This window comes from Ovis aries, chromosome 13, assembly GCF_016772045.2.
Source record: "Ovis aries strain OAR_USU_Benz2616 breed Rambouillet chromosome 13, ARS-UI_Ramb_v3.0, whole genome shotgun sequence".
NCBI classification, from domain to species: Eukaryota; Metazoa; Chordata; class Mammalia; order Artiodactyla; family Bovidae; genus Ovis; species Ovis aries.
Window position 1 is genome coordinate 77252348 of NC_056066.1, and position 22409 is coordinate 77274756.

Genomic DNA, 22409 nt, shown 5'->3' on the forward strand with positions numbered 1-22409 from the left:
CCCAGAACAGACAAAGGCTAGAAGGGATGCGGGGCCAGGGAGGAAGAATGCCAGCCCCATCTGGCATGCTGTGTTCTGGAAGGGGGAAAAGACACTGGTCCTGCTGCGGCAGGGCGGGGTACTGCCACGGGATGCAGGGTGGCCCTGTGACCCAAGGGCAGCTCCCTACCCCAATCTGGGCCTCATGGCAGCAGGTGAGCACGGCCAGCTAGGTCAGAAATCATCTATTCGAATGAGAGTAAGGAATGAACTCAGGAGCCAGCTTACGGCATAGTACATAATAGGAAATATCTTATAAAAGTCATACAAGTCAAACATGAAATCTGGGGATTACCTAAAACTACAGAGCTAAGTATTTTACAGGCTAATAAACTTCAGGTAGGCTTTTTAAAACAGAAATAGGCAAAAGAACTTATGAACCACTTAAAATTGTTTTAAGCGTACGTGCTGTGTTTAGTCGCTCAGTTGTGTCTGACTCTGTGACCCCACAGACTTGTAGACCACCAGGCTTCTCTGTCCAAAGGATTTCCCAGGCAAGAATACTGGAGTAGGTTGCCATTTCCTTCTCCATTTAAGCAGATGCCCCACCTCAAATTTCATTTGTCTGAAGTAACTAATATGTTGATCTTAAAGCTCTTTGGAAAACTAAATATATATATGCTTTATAATTTTGAAAAACCAAATAATTGATTTGAAGAACTATTAAAACACAACCTTGCAGAGCCAAGCACAGAATTCAAACGAAAGAATTTGCAAAGAATTTTCAAAAACTAGGGAAACCTAAAATAAAAAACATTCCCCCAACCTGCCTAATCTATCTGGACTCACTGCGTCTTTGAAGGAAACACACACTAAATGATCTTATTTTCCATTTTGAACTAGTAATTGTTAATTACTGTTTTTAGACCAAAGTCTCCAACAATAGATTGAGGTTATTAAATGGGCGAACTGGGAGGCACACGCTGCACAATGACAAAACCCAAGTTCTTTTAACAATTACTTGGACACTTAAGCAGAGTCATGATATTTGGGGGGTAGCATATGCTTCTGAGACTCTTATGAAGACAATGGACCCTCCCTCCAGAAGAAAACGCATGGGAACATAAACACGATCCCCTTCAGACCATTTTAGGAGGTTCACAGACATACTGAGGCCACCTATGGACTGTCTGGAGATTCATGGCTGCCCTAGGACCAAATACTGCTTTGCTAATATGAAGTCTGAATCTTAGATGTGAAGATTCGCATGTATGTGATCATCATTTCAACACTGTTTAGGAAAAATACTATTCTGATGATGAACACTAAGAGTATAACAGACGCATAAAATAAGCTTACCTCAAAATTCACAGGCAAGTTCCGTTTAAGTGCAATCTCAAACACTTGACTTATTTCAGATTTATTGAGATTTTCTTCTTCTGACTCTCTTCCATTTACCTAAGCGAAGAACAACTGGTTAGAGTGAACTCACGTTAAAAAGCTGTTAAGATCCCAGCTGCGATGTTAACCCTTAAAATTATAAGCACTGAACCCAGGCTCTATGGACTGAGCACTAACCCCGTGAGCAGAGCCACATGTGCACCGTGTGTCAGTGAGATTTAAAAGGTTTAAAAATGTCCTATCAAATTTTGGTCAGTTTGTACCTCATAAATCCACCATAAACAATCTACACATAACAGGGCTCTACAAATAGCCTGATGGTGAGAGCCATGGCCACTCAGGGAGCAGGGCTCCTGAAGCCGCCTGGATTTGTCCCCCCGCCCCTGGAGGACAGGCAAGCCACACTCTGGAAACAAGCACAGTCAGTCTATGTGGGCCACAGCAAGGACAAATGGAGGTCTCTCCACCTGGGTATGTGTGTTTCTTATTTGGACAAAGTCACTGGAAACCACTTTAACAAAAAGATGCAGTGGAACAGTTATAAAACCACTATGGGTCTCACACTTCACTACTGCTGGCGAAAATACAAGATGAAAACCAACAAAACTGCCTGCCGGCTCAGTCGCTTCAGTCGTGTGCAACGCTTTGCAATCCCATGGACTACAGCCCCCAGGCTCCTCTGTCCATGGGGTTCTCCAGGCAAGAATACTAGAGTGGATTGCCATGTCCTCCTCCAGGGATCTTCCCAACCCAGGGATCAAACACAGGACTTTTATGTCTCCTGCACAGGCAGGCAGATTCTTTACCACTAGTACCACTAGCCTTGAACAAAAGCTGCCTCCAGCTCTGTAATAAGGTTGATTTACAGTCCTCCAGAGGCTGGACTGAGAGGGGCAGAGATCTCTGTGCATGTGGCCCACATGGATTCTATACTGTGCAGGGGTGATAATATGAAAAACAAGATCAGCAGTGACCCCAAAAGAGGGCAATGCACGCGTGTTTTCTTATTCCTGGAAATTCTTAAGTCAAAGAACTTGTAAAAATCCTAGTTTCAAGATAAGAATTTCTATGACAGGAACCTGTGGATGAAATTACTGAACAGGCAATGTGTAGCAAAATCCCGGATTTGATCTGTTGTGTGTTTCCTAAGGTAAAGTCTAACCCTAACCTAGGATCCATATTTCAAGCTATAAATAAAATAAAGCTCTAAATTTAAAAAAAAATTAAGAATTAAGAATAGAATCCTATAAACATAAATTTAACCAGACAATGTAATTCTGTCTCTCCTTTCGTGATAAAATTTTCTTTCCATCCGGTTTCATTTCACTCGCTGCCTGGTGATATACTGTTTACATAGCAATTTCTGATGGTTTAGGTAAGCTGAACACATTTTTACACTTGTTTAAATCCTAAAGAGAAAGAGGGCCTGCTGTTTTACGAGTGAATCTTTAAAGCCATAAATCTCCAAGCAAAGTATCTTAGAATTCTAGGTTTCCAGAGGTTTGGTTTGAAATTTATTTTTTAAATAGATGTAAACAAACCTATTAAAAAGCATTTTAAAAAGTAAGCCTGTTCAACAAATAGTGCTGGGAAAATCAGATATCTACACACACAAAAAAATGAACTTGGACTCTTGCCTCATACCACATTCACAAATTAACTCAAAATGGGTCAAAGACCTAAATGTAAGGGCTAAAAGTATAGAACTTTGAGAAGAAAACACAGGGGCAAAGCTTCATGCACTGAATTTGGAATGATTTCTTGGATAGAACACCAAAAGCATACATAGATTCTGACTTCATCAAAATTTAAAACTTTAGTACAAAAAAACTACCAAAAAACGCTGGTACATTAAAGGACACAAGAGAACAAAGACAACCCGCAGAATGGAAGAAAATACTCACAAATCACATATTTCATAAAGAATTAATGTCCAGAATACATAAAGAACTATAACAACTTAACAACAAATAATGCAATTCAAAAATAGAGAAAGGATTTGAACAGACATTTCTCCAAAGGAGATATGCAAACACACAACATCACTACTCAAAGAGAAATGCAAATCAAAACCACAAGAAGATACACCTCACACCCATAAGGACAGCCACAGAAAATGGTAAGTGTTGTCAAGGTTGTGCAGAAATTGCAATCTTTGCACATTTCTATTGAAAATGTAAGACGGTGTGGCCTCTGTGGAGAATAGTATGGTGGGTTTCTAAAAAACATAGGATTACAATATGATCCAGCAATTTCACTGCTAAACCCATACTCAAAAGAATTAAAAGCAGGCATTCAGATACTTGTACATCAATGTTTTCAGCAGTATTACTCACAATAGCCAGAAGATGATAACCACACAAACATCCACCAACAGATGAATGGACAAAAAAAATACAGATACAATGGTCAGTCTTAAAAAGGAATGGGGTGTGGGGGGGGAGAATGGAATTATAAAACAAGCTACAACACAGGGGAACCTTGAAAACATTATGATAAATGAAGTAAATCAGACACAGAAGACAAATGTACACTTACACGAGGCATCTACAACAGTAAGCACAGAGACAGACGCAGGACAGAGGCTTACCATGGCCTGAGACAGCGGCGGGGGGTGGGGGGGTGGGGAGGGGGTGGGAACGGCAGCGTTACTGCTGAACGTGTCCATCACTCCTGCAGTGTGTGTGTGACGTGATGAAAGCGTTTTGAAAATGGACAGTGGTGACGGCTGCACAGCACCAAGAATGTATTTAAGGCAACTCTTTGTGCACAACCGCGTCTGTTGACAGCTGTTTATTTGAAAAGTTCAGAGACTTTTACAATACATGAGCTATTTTTAAAAAAATACATGAGCTATTTACATACTCTCATGATAAATAACTGTGTCAATGAGAATGTTTTCCTCGGGTGCAACCAGAACCAAACCTGGAAATAAACCAGGTGCTGCTGACACAAGACATACCCCAATTTTCCTTTTTCTTTTGTTCATTCAGTTCAGTTCAGTTCAGTCGCTCAGTCGTGTCTGACTCTTTGCGACCCCATGAACCGCAGCACGCCAGACCTCCCTGTCCATCATCAACTCCCGGAGTTCACTCACGTCCATCGAGTCAGTGATGCCATCCAGCCATCTCATCCTCTGTTGTCCCCTTCTCCTGCCCCCAATCCCTCCCAGCATCGGAATCTTTTCCAATGAGTCAACTCTTCACATGAGGTGGCCAAAGTATTGGAGTTTCAGCTTCAGCATCAGTCCTTCCAAACAAATCCCAGGGCTGATCTTCAGAATGGACTGGCTGGATTTCCTTGCAGTCCAAGGGACTCTCAAGAGTCTTCTCCAACACCACAGTTCAAAAGCATTCTTCAGCGCTCAGCTTTCTTCACAGTCCAACTCTCACATCCATACATGACCACTAGAAAAACCATAGCCTTGACTAAACAGACTTTTGTTGGCAAAGTAATGTCTCTGCTTCTCAACATGCTGTCTAGGTTGGTCATAACTTTTCTTCCAAGGAATAAGCAGCTTTTAATTTCATGGCTGCAGTCACCATCTGCAGTGATTTTGGAGCCCCCCCCAAAATAAAGTCTGACACTGTTTCCACTGTTTCCTCATCTATTTCCCATGAAGTGATGGGACCGGATGCCATGATCTTCGTTTTTTGAATGTTGAGCATTAACCCAGCTGTTTAACTCTCCACTTTCACTTTCATCAAGAGGCTTTTAGTTCCTCTTCACTTTCTGCCATAAGGGTGGTGTCATCTGCATATCCCAGGTTATTGATATTTCTCCTGGCAATCTTGATTCCAGTTTGTGCTTCTTCCAGCCCAACATTTCTCATGATGTACTCTGCATATAAGTTAAATAAGCAGGGTGACAATATACAGCCTTGATGTACTCTTTTTCCTATTTGGGACCAGTCTGTTGTTCCATGTCCACTTCTAACTGTTGCTTCCCGACCTGCATACAGGTTTCTCAAGAGGCAGGTCAGGTGGTCTGGTATTCCCATCTCTTGAAGAATTTTCCATAGTTTATTGTGATCCACACAGTCAAAGGCTTTGGCATAGTCAATAAAGCAGAAATAGATGTTTTTCTGGAACTCTCTTGCTTTTTCCATGATCCAGCGGATGTTGGCAATTTGATCTCTGATTCTTCTGCCTTTTCTAAAACCAGCTTGAACATCTGGAAGTTCATAGTTCACGTATTGCTGAAGCCTGGCTTCGAGAATTTTGAGTTTGTTCATTGTACCAGTTCAATTCCTTTTAATTTTTACTTTTAGTTATGACCTGTTTCATACAGCAAAGTACAAATAACAATGTAACCCATAACTCTACTGGATATAACAAATGCAACACTAAACACCACTGACATTATTTTTTTCCTTTGATAAGGAAAACAATGAAGTCCTTCTCACACTCCTTCCCACAGGAAAGTTAACCACTACTCTAAAATGGGACCGGATCTTTCCCAGCCATGTGGGTTTTTTGTTGTTGTTAACGGACAAAAACAATATATAGGGTAATTTGGTGTTGTGAAAATTCACATAAATCATTCTCACTGACTGGCTTTATAAATACTCTAAAATTCAAACTGACAAGTTCTACTAATGAACTTACTTTTTTATTTAGCATATTGAGGTTCCACCTAAGTCTACAGGGAACTACCTAAGTCTACTACTGAATTCTAAACTCTCAGCCAGTGTTTCTCAAGCATAGCAGCATCAGAATTACTTGGGAGCTGTACAAATACAGATGCCAGAGCCCCGCTCCAGATATGTGAACTCAAATTTCTGCAGGTAGGGCCTGGATATCTGTTATATATATATATATATATATATATATATATATATATATATATTTTTTTTTTTTTTTTAAGTCCTCTAGTGACCAGAGTTGAGACTCACAGCTCGAAGCTACTGCTTCAAACAGAACTGCACATTGGACAAAGCAGCCAGTAAAATAAAAATGCAAGAGAAAACAAAGATATACATATATCTGGAAGAGAGATTATATTGCTCTTTTACATAAATAATTTTAATATTATCTGGATTGGACAAAATGTTGCAATGGGGAAAGCAGCAGATGACTCAAAAAAAATCCACAAATACCATTCCCAGTGAGATGAAGAAACTGTAGCGGGCCCTTAGCCTTACCTTCAGGAAGTGGGAATTACTATTAACGTCAATCCCATAGTGTATGGCTGAGCAATAAAATCTAAGCAACATTAAGGAAAAAAAAAAAAAAAAAAAACACTCTGAACCATGCTTAACCCTGAACATGCCAGGGAAAGACAATCATCACCATTTACCATCTGGCTCCAATGGACCCTCTAAATTTTTCTATATTTAAATAAAGTCATTTTACAAATAACATACAGAATAAAAGGACAACAAAAAAATCATTCCATTATAGATTTTAGTAAGAAATTTAAAATAACAAACTTTTTATTCCAGGTTTGTAGTCAGGAATGAAGGCAAATAAACCCAAAACAGGCAAAGACACTAAACACAAATGACAGCTCACCAGCTGCCACGCCTGAACTTAAGAGCACAGCCCACAGTAACGACACCAGACTTCAAACCCACTCCCGTGGGTTCCAGCCTATCATGATTCTGATTCTTCTTGAAGTCATACTGTCAAAACATATTACTTTTGAAAATGACTCATGACTGTTGAAGGGAGAACAGCCATCTCCTTTGCTCCATAACTACAAACTGCTTCCACTTCCAGGTTTATAAACCCCAAGCGAAGGATCAGCCCAATGACCTTTTTGTCACTGTATCTTCAATCTCCTTCCAACACACACACCTCCTGCTGCATGATCCAGTTATTTTGTGGATGTTAAGTGGCAAGAAAATTCTGGTGGCTAAATCATATGCAAGAAGTCTGTCATACAAATATTTTTAGGAAGTCAAAACAGGATGGTTCAGTTCTTATAAAATACTGTGTGGTTAAAGTCCCTCCTGTTGAATGACTGACCAGGAGAGAATGCACATCTCTTTTTCATACACCACAGAAACACAGTCCCCTTGCGGACTCTTGAGTCTGGGCAAACTTATCTAAGGTATCAGCTGAAGCCTCCCAGTCCAAGTCACATCCACACTCAATCTCCCTGTCCCCATGAGAGTCCAGAGTGCTGCTGTCTGTCTCTCTGCATTCATCTTCCGATTGGTCTAACAAGGAAAATGTCTTCCTCCATCAGTTTTCTTTTGTTTGCCAGCAGGGATGGAAAAATTCTGAATTCTCACCTGGGTTCAACAAAAGCTAAAAGCAGGGTAAACAGACGGGTGTCTCCAGTCTTCTTTTGTATTTTCTTGAAAAATAATCGGATGCATTAGGCAATGCAATAAGCACATTAAAGACGAGACAACAGTGACGGTTAGTTCACGCCTGTGTCATCCACTGAGGGATTTCATCATTCTTCCACTTCTTCATTATTTTAGTCTTGTTTATTACAGATTTGGGAATATATGATAGTGCTGAAATAGTATGTAGGATGACAAGCAGCAAAATGTTTCAAAACACAAGAAAATTAAGAGTCCATAATGTTAAGACTTATAAAAGGGTCCAAAGGACCCTCATGATTGTAGGACAAATTATCATTCTACTTTCAAAATTAAGTATATTATTACCTTGTTCTTTTAAAACTCTAGAAAAAGAATAAAAGTCATGTAGTATCAATTCTTACAGAAGTAGAAAAAAGCTCAAAAGTAAAAATTGGGTTCAATGGACCCTGTGCGTATAGTGAAGTATAGATAGTAAAATGAAGAGTAAGGTCTCCAATTTTAGTTTAGTCCTACTTAAACACATCCCTGGCTCAAGTGAAGATAAGAACTCAAGAACAGGAAGAGCTGCATTTATTTATTTTTACAGAAGTAGTATTTAAAAACTGGGCTTCCCTGGTAGCTCAGTTGGTAAAGAATCTGCCTGCAATGCAGGAGACCCCAGTTTGATTCCTGGGTCAGGAAGTTCCTCTGGAGAAGGGATAGGCTACCCACTCCAGTATTCTTGGGCTTCCCTGGTGGCTCAGACAGTAAAGAATCCGCCTGCAACACAGGAGACCTGGGTTGGGGAGATCCCCTGGAGGAGGGCTTACCACCCACTCTAGTATTCTTGCCTGGAGAATTCCATGGACAGAGGAGCCTGGCGGGTGACAGTCCATGGGGTCGCAAAGAGTCAGACACAGCTGAGTGACTAAGTACAGCACAGCACAGTATTTAAAAAAAGAAAACTTCAAACAGTACAATTTTAAGAAGTGTGCCTTCTAACACTACCACCAAGAGAAAACTAATTTTAAAGTTTGATATAACCTTCAAGATAGAACCTATGCACATCCAAATGGACACACACACACACACACCCCACCCCCCCCCACCCCACCCCCAACCTGGCGCCTTCCTTTACTTAACTCAAACAATAGCACTACACTGGCAGTAGCAGCTCTGCATCATGCTTCCCCGCTCATTCAACGGATTATAAGCCTTCTTTCAGGTCCACGTAAACAGATCTACCACACTCTGGTAGTCCTGGGATAAATGTATTCATTTATTATATTTAGCCATTTCCCTAAGACTGGCCATATGAGGCTAGCTCCTGTTTTTCCCTATCCCATAGACACTGTAGCTATGTCGATCTTACTCCTAACACCTCAACACTGAGTAAGTCATCTTTTATTAGTACAAGCCATAGAAGAGAAAAGAAAAGAAAAGAATAGAATAGATAGAACAGAAAGAACTGGTTTCCCAACTCAGGACCTTTGCACAAGCTGCTCCCTCTGCTGGGAATGTACTTGTCCTGTTCTCTTATTCATCTTCATCCTGAGCTTAAATGACTCGCCCCTCAGGGCACCATCAGTACTCCAACCTAAACAAGATACTCTATGCTCTCATGATGCGTGCTACTTTCATCCAAGCATTTGCTGCACTTTTTGATGACATTCCATTCAACCAAGCTCCACACGGGGAGGGGCACTGCACTGTTTACCTGCAGGGCTGGCAGAGCTCAGGGCCTGTTGTCAAGGGGTCAGACTACACCTGTCTTACAGATGGAAACTGCTGGCTTTATTGGCTATGCTCTAGAGAAGATGAACTGATTCACCACACAATCACAAGTGCTAAAATTATCAAGAACAAAACAGACTATTTACAATGAGAACTTCCAATGCAGGCAGGCTATGGGTAAACAGGCTCCTCAGGCCCTGTTAGCAGAGGCCTAAAGAGGTACCATCTTCCTGGTGGGGAACCTGGCCATATACACTACCAGGCAATTCCACGTTGAGGACTATGGCTCACAAAAATAACCACAGACATACACAAAGATTTCATGACAACAATGTTCTTCACTATCTATTTTGTAATGGAAAAACTGCAAACAACCCAAAAATCAAGCTTCTGTTGTTGAAAAACTAAACTGGTATGCTCACACAGTGGAGCACTCTGCAGCCGTTGAAGGTGGCTTAGAGGCATGCTGAATTTGAGTCCTCCATGGAATTTTAAGTAAATAGCATCAACACATCATAATAAGCACTTCAGTGGGGGTGGAAAAAGCGGTTATCATACAATATTATCCCATTTTTGTGAAATAGATAGATGTGTGTGCTTACTTACATATGCCCTGATATCCACAAAAATGTTTACAGTGACTACCTTCAAGTGGGGAATTTATTTTTTCTTTTTTTGAAGTTAAAAATTGTTATAGTTCACATGCATTCCTTGTTAAGAACAAAAAATTAAAGCTATCTTTTAAAACTGTCTTTCTTCCCCTGCTGCCCACTCTCCGGAGGGCCTGGTAGACCAGCGACAGCTCAGTCAGGTGGAAAGCCAAGTGTGTTTCCCTTACAACTTCAAAGAAAATGTCATTTCTGAAGCACTGTTTGGGCCAGTCTTTGCACCATTTCTTAAGGGAACTGTCTCTACTTCAAATCACACAGAACTAGAAAAGGGGCAAAGAGGAGGAAACAAGGGGACAAATGATGCCCATGACTCCCAACCAAGCTGCTTACAGAAGTCAGATGAGCTGAGGAAAGGGTGTCCGCAGCTCTAGCCTCTGCCCTCAGGCCTGAGGCAACCAACTGCTCCAGTGGGCAATGGGTCACTCTAAGGCTCTGACAGGCACTTTCCCTTTGTAGCAATACAGTGCATTCAAACTTCCAAGGAGGATTCAAAGGCCGAAAACTGCCTGGGAAGCACTGACAATATTTAGGACCTGTGATTCCCAAACCCTGACTGTTTCAGTTACTCTAAGAGCTCACTGAAAAGAAAAACAAAATAAAAACATAAAAAGTCAGACTTTCCTGGCAGTTTAGTGGTTAAGACTCTGTGCTCCCAATGCAGGCAGCATGGGTTCAATTCCTGGTTAGGGAACTAAGATCCCAAATGCACGAGGCATGGCCAGGGGAAAAAAAAAAAAAAGCCAGATTCATGGCTCTTAGCCTACTGCATTAGAATCTAGAATCGTGTGGGTTAGGCCAAGGAATTTTTTTAAGTTCTCAAGTGATTCCGAAACAGACGGCCCACATACCAGTGTTCAGTAATCATTTAACAGCTGCTCGCTGGAAGGAACCAAGAAATACCTACTCCATCTGATTCCAATTAGATTAGCACCAAAGTCAACGCAACAAATGCAATGCCTCCAAAAATGACTCAGATTTCACTACCTTCAGTACTTTAACAAATTTCACCACTAAGGACCTCATCCTTTCACTTCAGTAAATCCTCCTAAGTTATAGTCCATTTCTTTCTATTTGGTCCTCAGTGAACTCTGGAAATAGAACATCTCTGCTAAAATGTATGATTGCACTCAAGCTGGAAATGCACCAAAACAAAAGGAAAACAAAACCTTCCCATGCAACTAGCCATGAAGCCACAGAGTGCTGCCCTGAGCTGGGTCACCCTAGGGGACAGGTGGACACAACAGACCTCTGCAAGCACCCTGTGAAAGGTCCCCCAGCTTCATACCTATCATCACGCATTTGGCCCAACGTTCTGTGCAAGATCTTCTGATTGTTTGAGAACTTGTTTCTTGAGCAAGAAAAGTCAAATGCTTCCAAGGGATATGTTCAGGAGGCATTTCACGCTGTGATAAACAGAACCATGAAATCACAACGTTTTCTACTCAGTGGGCTCTCCTGGACCTTTGGTGATCCAACTGCTTTATCAGAGCCAGCCACTAATGCTTTGGCCACACAATAGCATGGAGTCATTTTAGTGATGACTTAGTGATGTTCTAAAACATATATTTCTATTTAGTCACAACATCCTATACCTATCATGATCATTTTGAAACACAGCCCCCAGGGGAGTCCCCTGGGGGTCCAGTGGACGGGGCTCCGGAGTCTCACTGCCCAGGGCCTAGGCTGGATCCCTGGTTGGGGAACAATCCCACAAGCTGCACGCTGTAACCAAAAAAATAAAATAAAATAAGTCCCCAATTCTTTGATACTCCTCTCATCCACAGGTGGGGTTCTCAACATTGTGAACGTACCAATGGTCACTGACCTGTATACTTACAAAAGTTAAAACTATGAAATTATGTGAATTTTATCTCAACACAAAATTAAATCAATAAATAAAAGTGAGCTCCTGTAGCCCCTTCTTGAGTCTGGGCTCCCCGCCTGTTTGACCTACAGGATACGGCAGAAGTGGTGCTGGGCTGAATTCTAGGCCAGGGCCCTGAGACACTGGTGGCAGCTTCCAACTCCTGTCTCCCAGAATGTGCCCTCCTGGGACTGAGCCACCACACCATGAGAGTGTATAGAGAGTCTCTGCTCAGGCCACAGAGGACGGGAACCAAGGTTGCAGGACCAATGCCCCCTCCTTGATCGCAGACGACACACAGCCAACCAGCGAGAGCACCGCCTTGGAAGAGACCCTCCAGCACCGCGGCGCCGCATCGTTGCGTGGCAGAGATGAGGTCTCCATGCCACGCTCTCCCTGGACCACAGGCTTGAGAGCAGGATAAAGGCCTGGAGGTATTTAAGCCACGAAGTCTTGGGACAGTTCGTTAAGCACAAATGGTTAACAGGCATTTCAAGATAATAAAGAAAACATCTGGTCAAAATGGCTTCAGAAAATCCCCTAACCTGGTACCATAAAACACAGATTATGACAAGAATAATGTTCAGCATCGAAGAGTTCATCGCATGCTCTTCACCACTCAGGTGAGTCACAATCCTTCTAACATGTTCAGAACCACGCCACTGAGTGCACAAGAAGGCACCTGACTTTCCTGCTAAAATTTCCCAGGTGGGTGGAGGGGCAAGAAAGGCAAGAAACCCTCAGGGTACCAGAGCTTGTATGCTATCTAACAATAAACATTAAGCACAGCTCTCATGCATCCTCTTAGAAAAACCAACCTGAAACGATGTCTTCCTACCACCCTCCCGCTCCACCCCAAGCTCCAGGGGCCCCGGATCAGCCTTCGCCTCACCTCCAGCCTCTCGGGGGGCGGCTCGCTCTGCAGGATCCTCAGGGCTTTCGCAGCAGCATCGTGTTTGGCAGCCTGTCTCGTCTTTCCCTTCCCATTAAATTGCTGTCCTCCCACAGAAAGTTCAACTTGATAAACTAAAGGTGGGACTGGAAATGGGTAAAAGTACCTAAAAATAGAAGGGGATGAGGAAAATTAGTCTCAGATAAGTCACCATACCATCTCTGACAAATTCCAGGTATTTCCTTCATCACAGGTCCTAATTACAGCAGTGTTTGCTCACCAATAATGAGTCCTCATCAGCACATCCAGAGATTTCATGTGTTTATGCTCGATTAGAATTGCCACACAGTATGAGCAAACACTGTTTACATTTCACAAAATAAATTGGCTTACAAATTACATGGGTTCAATGTATAAAGCTAACCCATACTTACAAAATCTAAAATGGATTAGACTTTGGTTAAGAAAGAAAATTTAACTTGCTCTACTTTCTCATACCTGGAATGCACACTTTCATGTCTCCAGAAAAGAATGGGACTTTTTAAACCAGTCTTTTAGTCTTTATTTTGTCTGATATAAATATAGCTATTTCTTCTTTCTTTCAGTTTCCATTTGTATGGAATAAAGTTTGTGTGCTCCTGAAACTGCAGAGTCTCTTATAGACTGCATATAGCTGGGTCTTTTGTTTCTTTAAATTCAGTTGTCCACTCTTGTGTCTTTCAATTAGACGACTGGATCCATTTATATTTAAACTAATTGACTGGACCCACATTTCTAGAAATCCCAACAGCCTAGAGCCTGGCAGAGGCTGGTTTCTATTTTTAAAATGGCTTTGGCCTCCACCTGACTACCACCCCAAAGTAGGGCAGGGAAATGAAGACCTCCAGTTTGATCATCAATCTCTCCACTAGTGTCTTAAGACCTCAAGCAGAAGGTTTTAAATGCATGGCACTTTCAGATTTCAACTAATATTGCTCTGCACCTGTATACCAAGGCTATTTACAAAGCACATAAGTAAGTTCAAAAGTCAGAAAGTACCCAGTAAACAATAATCAATAAATCTGAGGGCTGAGAACTGTGGTGTCGCAAGAATCATGTTCAAATATGACTCAGTTGCACAAAGCAGTTACATGGGTGGTCTTTAACCAGATTGCTTGGGGCTCGAGCTGTACTGCTTGTGAGGAATGCGCCCAAGACCTTTCCAATGACAGGAGTTCGAAGAGCATCAAAATGCAGTTCCAGTGACACCAGGACAATTCAGACTGGCGGAGGCCTTTGGCAGGCAGAAGAGGACCAGACCATTATGCATTCTACAATCTATACACCTTACTATTCCACATGAAAGAGCAACTATACTTTCACCTGGATTTAAAACAAAACAGACACGTACCTTGGGGGATAAGCACCTCCTCTCATGTTGTAGGTATAGGTGGACTGCACCCGAGAGTAAGGGTCGACAGGCTTATACATCGGTTTCTTCCCAAGTTTCATGCACAGCGCATTTAGCTCTACAGTAGGGGTTATGCTTTCTGCAACACAGAATCAAAACAAAGAACTTTTCTTCCTGAAATGAGAATGACACTCACTAAAATCAAAAAGAATAGCATGCTTTCTACTAATGGATTCATGATGCATTTCATGAACGGCTCTAAGTACTTCACTGCTAGGCATCAGGTCAGGAAATCCAAGAATCTGCTGTGATTTGTAGGTATTAATACACAACAGCACAAAATATACGGTAACGGCTATTGACGAGCAGCAATGTAACACAAGATGTTAGCAGTGAGAATCAGTTGTCAGAAATAGGTTCCAATACACATCAAATTTCATGATTAAAAGATCCCACAGGACTGTCCAAATCATTTCATTGTTTGGCAATACTCTACCAATATAACTCTGGTTGTACTGACTGACTGGCTTACACTTAGAAGGACATCCATACACATTATTTCATAGGACAATGCATTTATTCAGTACTATCTGGAGGCAAAGCACTGTGCTGAGCTTGAGAAACACAATTCTTGTCCCAGAGGAGTCCAGAGAACACAAGACACACTTCAAGAACTCTGATACAACACTGCGTGTGCTGTAAGGAGGTGCAGAATCGCCGAGGAGAAGACTGTGAATTCTATCTGGAGAAGTCAGATGGGACCCACAAAATACTTAGATGTTTTCTTTCTTAATGTTTATAATGGGATTTGATTTGTGGTAATACTTGTTAGAAAAAATGAGTTCTGTTTCCATATACAACAGGAACAGGTATATCTTAAGTTACCTCAAAATTATCAATTTTAGAAAATACTCATCATTCATCCTTCTCTTTTTCCCCCTCTAAGTTCATCCAATTCATAAACCTTTAAAAATCATTTAAAAAGAAAACCAACCTGGAAAGATTGGACCTGGAAAGATTAGCATCAGTGCACAATCACATTTACAATCAACAGCTTCATATCAAACACAGAACAACACTAGCAATGGCAAAGTTCAATTGAAATGCACACAAAAACCCACTTGAAAATGCTTCTTTAGGATGTAGGTAGAAGAAAATAAAAATGCCTTGATTCTGTACCATAACTGGTTTCACTAATCTAGTGCATAAATCAAACTTATAATACCACCTTTGAGTCTGCAAGTCAAGAGGGTCACATGAATAATTAGGCTCTTTTTTTTTCTTTCTTAGCTAATATATGAACTATATTTTTTCCACAATTCAAATAGTTGTGTTTTAAGTAAGAGCAGCTCTGACCCATAAAATTTATCTGCAGTAGAGTATAAATGTGAAGCAAAGATCCCAGAGAGAAAGCGAAAGGAAGAGAAAGGCGTGGCCGAGGCCTTCCCAGGTGGTTCCTGCATGCAAAGGGCCAGGGTGACTTCATACACTTGAGAGGTGACTCTCCTTAGACAGCCACTACTACCTACAGCTGCCAGGTCGGTGGTCCCCAAGCTTTCACAGGACACTCCTCTTTAACAGTATTCTCCCCAACTGGGACCCTTGCCTGAAGAGATATCTATTAATCTGAATTTAAGAAATAAATATCTATTTTCTCATTTTTGTTAACAATCAAGAGACGTAAAACTGATAATCGGGGTTACAATCAACAGGTTATAATCAATATTACCACACAAAGTTGAAGTGATTTTAAATAAAACCTACATTCTCACAATCTATACAACCCTTATCAAAAGAAAAAAAAAAATTCCTTTCATTAAGCTTTTCTGAAAGTCTCCGAAATCGTTTGGTGACATGCCCCGCCTCCCGTGACCACCTCTCCAGATCATCAGGCATCAAGGGGCTGTAGATTGGGAACCACTGCTTTAGAGTAAGGCTAAGATTCCGAAAAGATAAGCATTTGCCACTGGTAGTGCAGACTCTGTGCTCTCAAAATCAACAAGTCAGTTAAGAAAGAATTCATATACATACTAAACGGATATCTCTAGACACACTTTTGAAAGGAACCTGTCTTGGCCCACGCATAATACCTGGATTTCTTCCTTCGCTACGGAAAGGGCGGACTATAGGTTTAGGAAATTTTGTTCTTTCCAAAGCTTTGGCAGCAGCTGTGTGTTGGGCTTTTTTAATACTAGTTCCTTCAGCTTCCCAGTGCTGATCTCCAAGTGTTAGCTGTACTGTAAACACCTACAAATGAAAATTGTGAGCTCTCAATTCAGGAAACCTGATGTTGACTAAAATATGTCACTTGGACCTTGAACATAATTTACGGTCATGGTTTAAAAGGCCTGGTCATTATCTCTGTAATTTATCCCTTCATCCCCCTTTTCACTGTTTCTAGAAACATGAGAAGATACATACATCGTCGACTTGTACTGCATAGCACTCCATGAAAAAACATCTTTTGAAAAAAAAAAAGAAAAAACATCTTTTGAAAGATGGGTATAAGTACAGAAATTTAAAACTGTTCTCTTATATATTAAAATATTAAATGCTAATTATCTGGAAGCCATCCAAATAAAAACTGTCTTCCCATTTCTTCTCATGGAAGAAGTTTAGCAAGCTTAATTTAGACACATAATAGTACCTCATACAAATGAAGACAGCATTTGTTGTAATTTGTTCACTGGTTCTTGTCTGAAAATACCTCATTAGGCCAAAACCTCAAATGAATTTGGGAATGTCATTATTACAATGCTACCTTTTACTTTCCTAAGACTGTACTATTCAGACACTGCCCCCCCTTTCAGAAGATGAGATTCACTGCAAGCAAAGATCTAACAACATTCTGAACTCAATTCTAAGGAGGCATTCAAAAGAGCTAATTTTGCCCTTAACAACTGTGGACAATGACAAGCCTCTTTTTTCCTTTTTAAGTATAAAGGGAACTTGTGTGCACGCTCTATTCGTAAAGTTAGGTTATGTTAATCCCATCAGAATTGGACAAACAATTCATCCAAAAAACACTAGGACCCACCACAGCGCAGTGATTCTTTAACACTTGTGTACATCTGAAGAATAACCCAGGAAGCCTGGTGAAATACACGTGCCAGGAGTTTTGACTGAAAAGAACAGCATGAGGGGAGGCCTGAGCCTGTGTATTTTTAATAAGCTCCCAAAGTCATTCTGATGCACTTCAATGGTTGAGATTCACTACTTTGGAGTTTTTATTCTTCTGATTTTCTTTATCATGGAATCTATCACTTTATTTCACTTACAAATAATTCACAAGAGAAATGGTGATTTGAGTATGTCCAGGTCATTTAAATTTGGTGCCTCAAGGGATGGGGCCAACTTGCCTTTAGAGCTGATTTTTCTTGTAGGTCTTAACTTCAGGATTCCCTCAGCGCACAACTTCCACTAAAGGGCGAAAAATTAAAGAATCCTTCACCCCCCTTGAAATATTAGGGGTCTCCTGTATTTATGCTGCAGTTCATAAAGTTACTCATTAAAGCACTGATAGCATGAACGCAAAACCCTGACTAGCACAAGAAGTCAGACAGCAGAAGCAGCCTGCAACGCTGTGCAACCCCTCAGTCATTTTTGTGATCCTTTCATGAAAAGACATCGAAGGGGGAAAACGCTATAAGACAGAAGAGAGTTAATTTCACGGTCAGTCTTGCCTTTCTCCACGACTGTCCCGATGGTGCTGCTGCCACGATGCTGCCTTCTGTGCGGAGGGGCAGTGGTGAGGTTAGATCTCGGTTCAGAAAGAATTAAAAGTACACCAGACCTCTGACTTTTGAAATAGTCTAATAATCATCTAGGAGGGAATAAATTTTTCTCTTTGAACAACTTGTAGGCAAAAAAAAAAAAAAAAGATACAGACTGAACACACAGCCAAATTACCTAAAAGGTACCAAAGTTCAAGTGAGATAGTACATATTTCCAAAAATACCAAAAACAGTTAATAAAGGGAATCCCAAAGTTAAGATCTGCAAAAAAAAATCCTGTAGAAGAAACAGAACAGTTATCAGAGAATTGGCTAATTGCCTTCTAAAAGTAAAGAAATATTTCAAATATAATTGTGCTTTAGAATAATATTAAAACTACCTTCATGAGAGTGGGAAATTCCTGTTTTTCTTAAATGTATAATTGCTTAATTGTAATAGCTACCATTTCTCAAGCATTTACTACATGCCAGACACTGCGCTCCATACTTTGACATATATTCTCACAATAGACCTATTTGGTAAGTACTATTATCTCCATTTTACAGATGAGGAAACGGAGTTTCAAAAAAAGTAGTAACCTACACAAGGTCACCAAGTTAGTAAGAAGCTAAGATTCAAACCCAGATCTGTCTGACTCCAAAGCAACTAACCAAAATGCACTTCCCTATGGGGCCTGTTCGTGATTGTGGTCAATGCTACTTTTAGTCCAAGAAAAAAGAGAAACCTGGTATCATTCAAGGTTTGAGGTTTGCATGTCAGGAAAACTGAGGCACAAAGAGACAAACAACTCTTCCTTATAAAACTATATTATCTTACTTCAAAGCTAGAATCACAAATAGGCCTAATTCTTTATCTCTCATACTGTAGTTGCAAAAGATAAAGCCAGATACACAAACATTTAGGGTCCAAGCACATTAGCACAGATATCAAGCAAGCTTAAAAGTCTGAACTCCTGAAAAACAAATAGTAAAAATTCAAATTACAGTCAGTCTTTCATCCTCTAAGATGAGAGTGACAAGGGTACCTAAAATCAGAGATAATTCCATGTACTCACAGGGAGATTGATTTCTGCCTCTCACATTCAAACCCTATCTGATTCTGAACAAGAAGCAACACTGACTTCCCATTCACCTCCTCTCCCTGCCCTGCCCAGACCTAAGGTATCTATGCACGTGCAAACGAAAAGGAAAGGAGCCAGACGGAGGCTGCAGCCAGGAGGCCCAGAGCCCAGAAAACTCACAGGAAACCATTCACAGGTGCTTGGGACTTGTCTTGCTTCAGAATCCTAAACAACCACATGCTAACTGAAGTTTTAAAAGCCAAATATCCCCCAGAGAAGCATCTCTTTCGTTTGACCCACTCTGCAAGGATGGAAAAAAGAAGTGACTCGCCCAAAATCTGTACTTCTGCATCTCTTTAAAACAACCTCAGCAGTTTCAAATGTGTTTTGAATCACCGCACCACTTGCAACTGTATGAAAAGAAAGAAAACATTCCTAGTGGGTTATAAATGCACAAGCAGTATGGACAATATTTACCTTACAGTGAGCTGGACCTTGCTCACGCAAAAGTTTATACTCAGGCTGAATCTTGTTGAAACGGGCTAACTCATTCACAAGACACATTGGGGTTTTCTCTTTAGGGTGTGCCATGTTAGGAGGAACTGAAAAATAATGTGAGAGCGTTGACGTCAACTAGCAGTGTTAGAGACGGCGGCTCTCCAGGGCTATGAAGAGAGGGAAAACAAACGCCACATCTAATGATTTAGAGCAACAGCGATGCAAAACTGCAAACCACACTGAGGGCACATATCTGAAGACACAGCTGGGATCTTTTCTGAACCAGTTGAAGTCAGGTTACCTAGGAAGGGGTGTGTCTTCAAAAGAGAGAGAATAGAAGTCAGAGGAATAACTAAACCATGGCAAGCACGCAAGATTTGAAATCGGATGAAGGACTGCTATTATAACCAAGGAAATAACAAGGAGGTCTTTTGAGCAGAGACACATACACACATTAGTTAGTACAACAGTTGTCAGCTGTACCCTGTTCATTATTTCACAAAACGCAATATGCCAATACCATTTCTCAAACGACTGTCTTTTTCCAAATAGCTAACTTCTCCTTCCTGGGGTATCTTCTCATCTTATCTCCAGAGGCTGCCATCCTCAGACTTTACCTATCTTTAATAATTATGTAAGTAAAATAAAATGGTCTTGGATGGGAGTTTTATAAAGTCAACAAAATGTGGATATAAGAACACATTAGAAGAGAACGCAATTAAATCCCAGAGGACTGAACTAGTCCGTGCCATTTCCTATTAAGATGGTATTCAAATGGCAAATATGGGGAACACTGAACCTCTAGGGGACTATGACAAGTCAAGAATGCCATCTGGTGAGCTGGTCCAAGGAAGTCTAGAGGTAGCAGCATGATAAGAGTCTGCGCAGCTGAGAGTGGGACAAGTTAAAACTCTAAGAAGAGAGATACAAAGTAAAGGAAACGAGAGGACAGAGGAGGAAATGCAAGGGAGATGTCAGGCACTAAGGGCTGAGAAGCATTTATTACAAGGTGACTCCAGTACAGAGACACCTATGCTGACACCCCCTTTAACTGGCTTTGCAACTTGGGATGAGATCGGGAGAACTGGGGAGCAGAATATTGTTTTTAAGGGTTATTTCCCCAGGGATTGCAAGTCTTTTCTAATCCATGGATATTTTTCATTTTTGTTTTCCTAATATTCAAATTTGAGGGTTTCCTTTTTAAACATCTCTGCTGCTTGGTTCAATTTCTCATTGGCCCTCACTGTGATTTCTCAACTACCTCTGGATGGCAACTTAAACTTACTTAGTCAAAATGAAAATTAGCAAATGCCAACACATTCTTTTGCGTCCCAAAATCTGGCTGTCCCCTTGCTTGGGATAAATCTTACAGACCTCCAAAAAGGGTACTTACACCTACAAATCAGTTCTGGGAAATCATTTTAACAGCAGAATTTTCCCATATAACAATGAATATCCAAAGTGGTATTTTTTTTCTGCCAGCTACCAGTTTATAACAGAGTAGGCTTTATAGTTTGGTTTCTAATTTTCTTCCTTACATTTTGAAATACTCTGTAAAAGGTCTCTTTCAAGCCAGTATATCATCAAGTGTGTTTTATATCTGGTATAAATAAAGAAGTGTGGGTGGTATACTTCCTCCTGCTTCTTGAAGGTAAATGTGCAAGAGCTCCCTGTATCTGCAATCTACTTATCAGGTCGGAAAACAGGCTAAGAAAACATTTGAAACAGAAGACACTTGGATCATACGCTTACCTGCAGCTGCACTGGTGGATGTAATAGATGCAGAGGGTAAAGCAGAGTTTTGAATAGGTCTACCTGCATTTTCAGAGGGCAGAGAGCTAGCAGTAGAAGGAATACTCATCAAAGGCTGTGAGAGAAGAGACTGGTTCTTGTTCAGTATTTGGCTCCCTGAGAGAGCAGCAGATGGGTTCTGAACTTGCACTTGAACTTGAGACATGGTCACTTTCAACAAAAGTGAACAACTGCAGGTAAACAGCTCTCAGTGCAGGTTAATTCAGTGCTATGAAGTCTAAAGTTCTACCTGAAAGTTGTAAGGGAAAGAAAATAAAAAGATAAATTATAGAAGAGATATGTAATTGCCAATATTCAGTCAAAAACTGGTGTCACCTACTCAAGTATGAAAACAGCCCGTTTAGTCTGTAACTGTGATGTACAGTAGGATTCACTAGCTTTATGAATTTCTCAGTGTTTTTTTTCCCCCACAGTGTTTTAAAATACTTACAATACCCACATACCCTGCATGTTCATTTTACAAAAAGAATCAGCAAGGTATAATACTACTTATTGTTGAATATTAAGAATTATAAACTATAGCCTACATTAAAAAATCAAATTAAAAACATGAAGAGGTTTTCCACTGAATATGGGATATGGTAAAGGTTTCTGGGCTCAAAATGATAAGAAACTGAAAGTAAACTGGGTCTGTAACACCATTACTGGTGAATGTAAACACTGCTTCCGTTTTCTTGGCCATGTGCTCAGAATGGCGCCTTTGGAGCTCTCCTTTAAGTTGACTGAAGAAAGGGAAGAATTCCTCACTCTTGCCATTTCTTTTTCCTAATGATGACACAAGGCCTCTTTGTTCTCCGGTAAGGTTTGTTTGAGAGAGTCCCCTTTACTTACAGATTACAAACAAGAGCTGTTGCACCCACAACCATGGCCATGTATCCTCAGCATAGCAAAGAACATTCTATAGTATGTTTATTGTTAAAAGCAAAAGTGGAGAAGATGCAGAAGAGAGGAACAGATTTCAGGCTGACGATTTTACTAGCATGGCTTGTGGGGGAAGCAGAGAAGATTTTTACTGTATCTTGTAAGTTCCAAAGGTATTAATTCTAAATACATTTAAATTTCTTCACCAGTCAAAAATAAGGACAGTTCTGCTCATTTTCATGGCCATCATTCAAAAA

General features: G+C 40.7%; 1 protein-coding gene across 12 annotated transcripts in view; it reads right to left on the reverse strand.

Annotated features, from left to right (window-relative positions):
* STAU1 (staufen double-stranded RNA binding protein 1) overlaps window positions 1–22409 on the reverse strand; it is a 62021-nt gene that overhangs the window by 20003 nt on the left and 19609 nt on the right. For 6 of the 12 annotated variants that reach the window (XR_006055739.2, XM_027977304.3, XM_015099926.4 and 3 more), the window contains exons 3-8: window positions 21232–21520; window positions 19459–19583; window positions 16278–16434; window positions 14188–14326; window positions 12798–12963; window positions 1339–1437 (exon numbers count right to left, since the gene is read on the reverse strand). Coding sequence is in view for 11 of the 12 variants with exons in the window: in XM_027977304.3 (XP_027833105.1) it covers window positions 1339–1437; window positions 12798–12963; window positions 14188–14326; window positions 16278–16434; window positions 19459–19583; window positions 21232–21436 (891 nt within the window). In the remaining variant the exon portion in view is untranslated. The remainder of the gene's footprint in view (window positions 1–1338; window positions 1438–12797; window positions 12964–14187; window positions 14327–16277; window positions 16435–19458; window positions 19584–21231; window positions 21521–22409) is intronic. The other 6 variants (XM_027977306.3, XM_027977305.3, XM_060397825.1 and 3 more) reach the window with 3 other exon arrangements.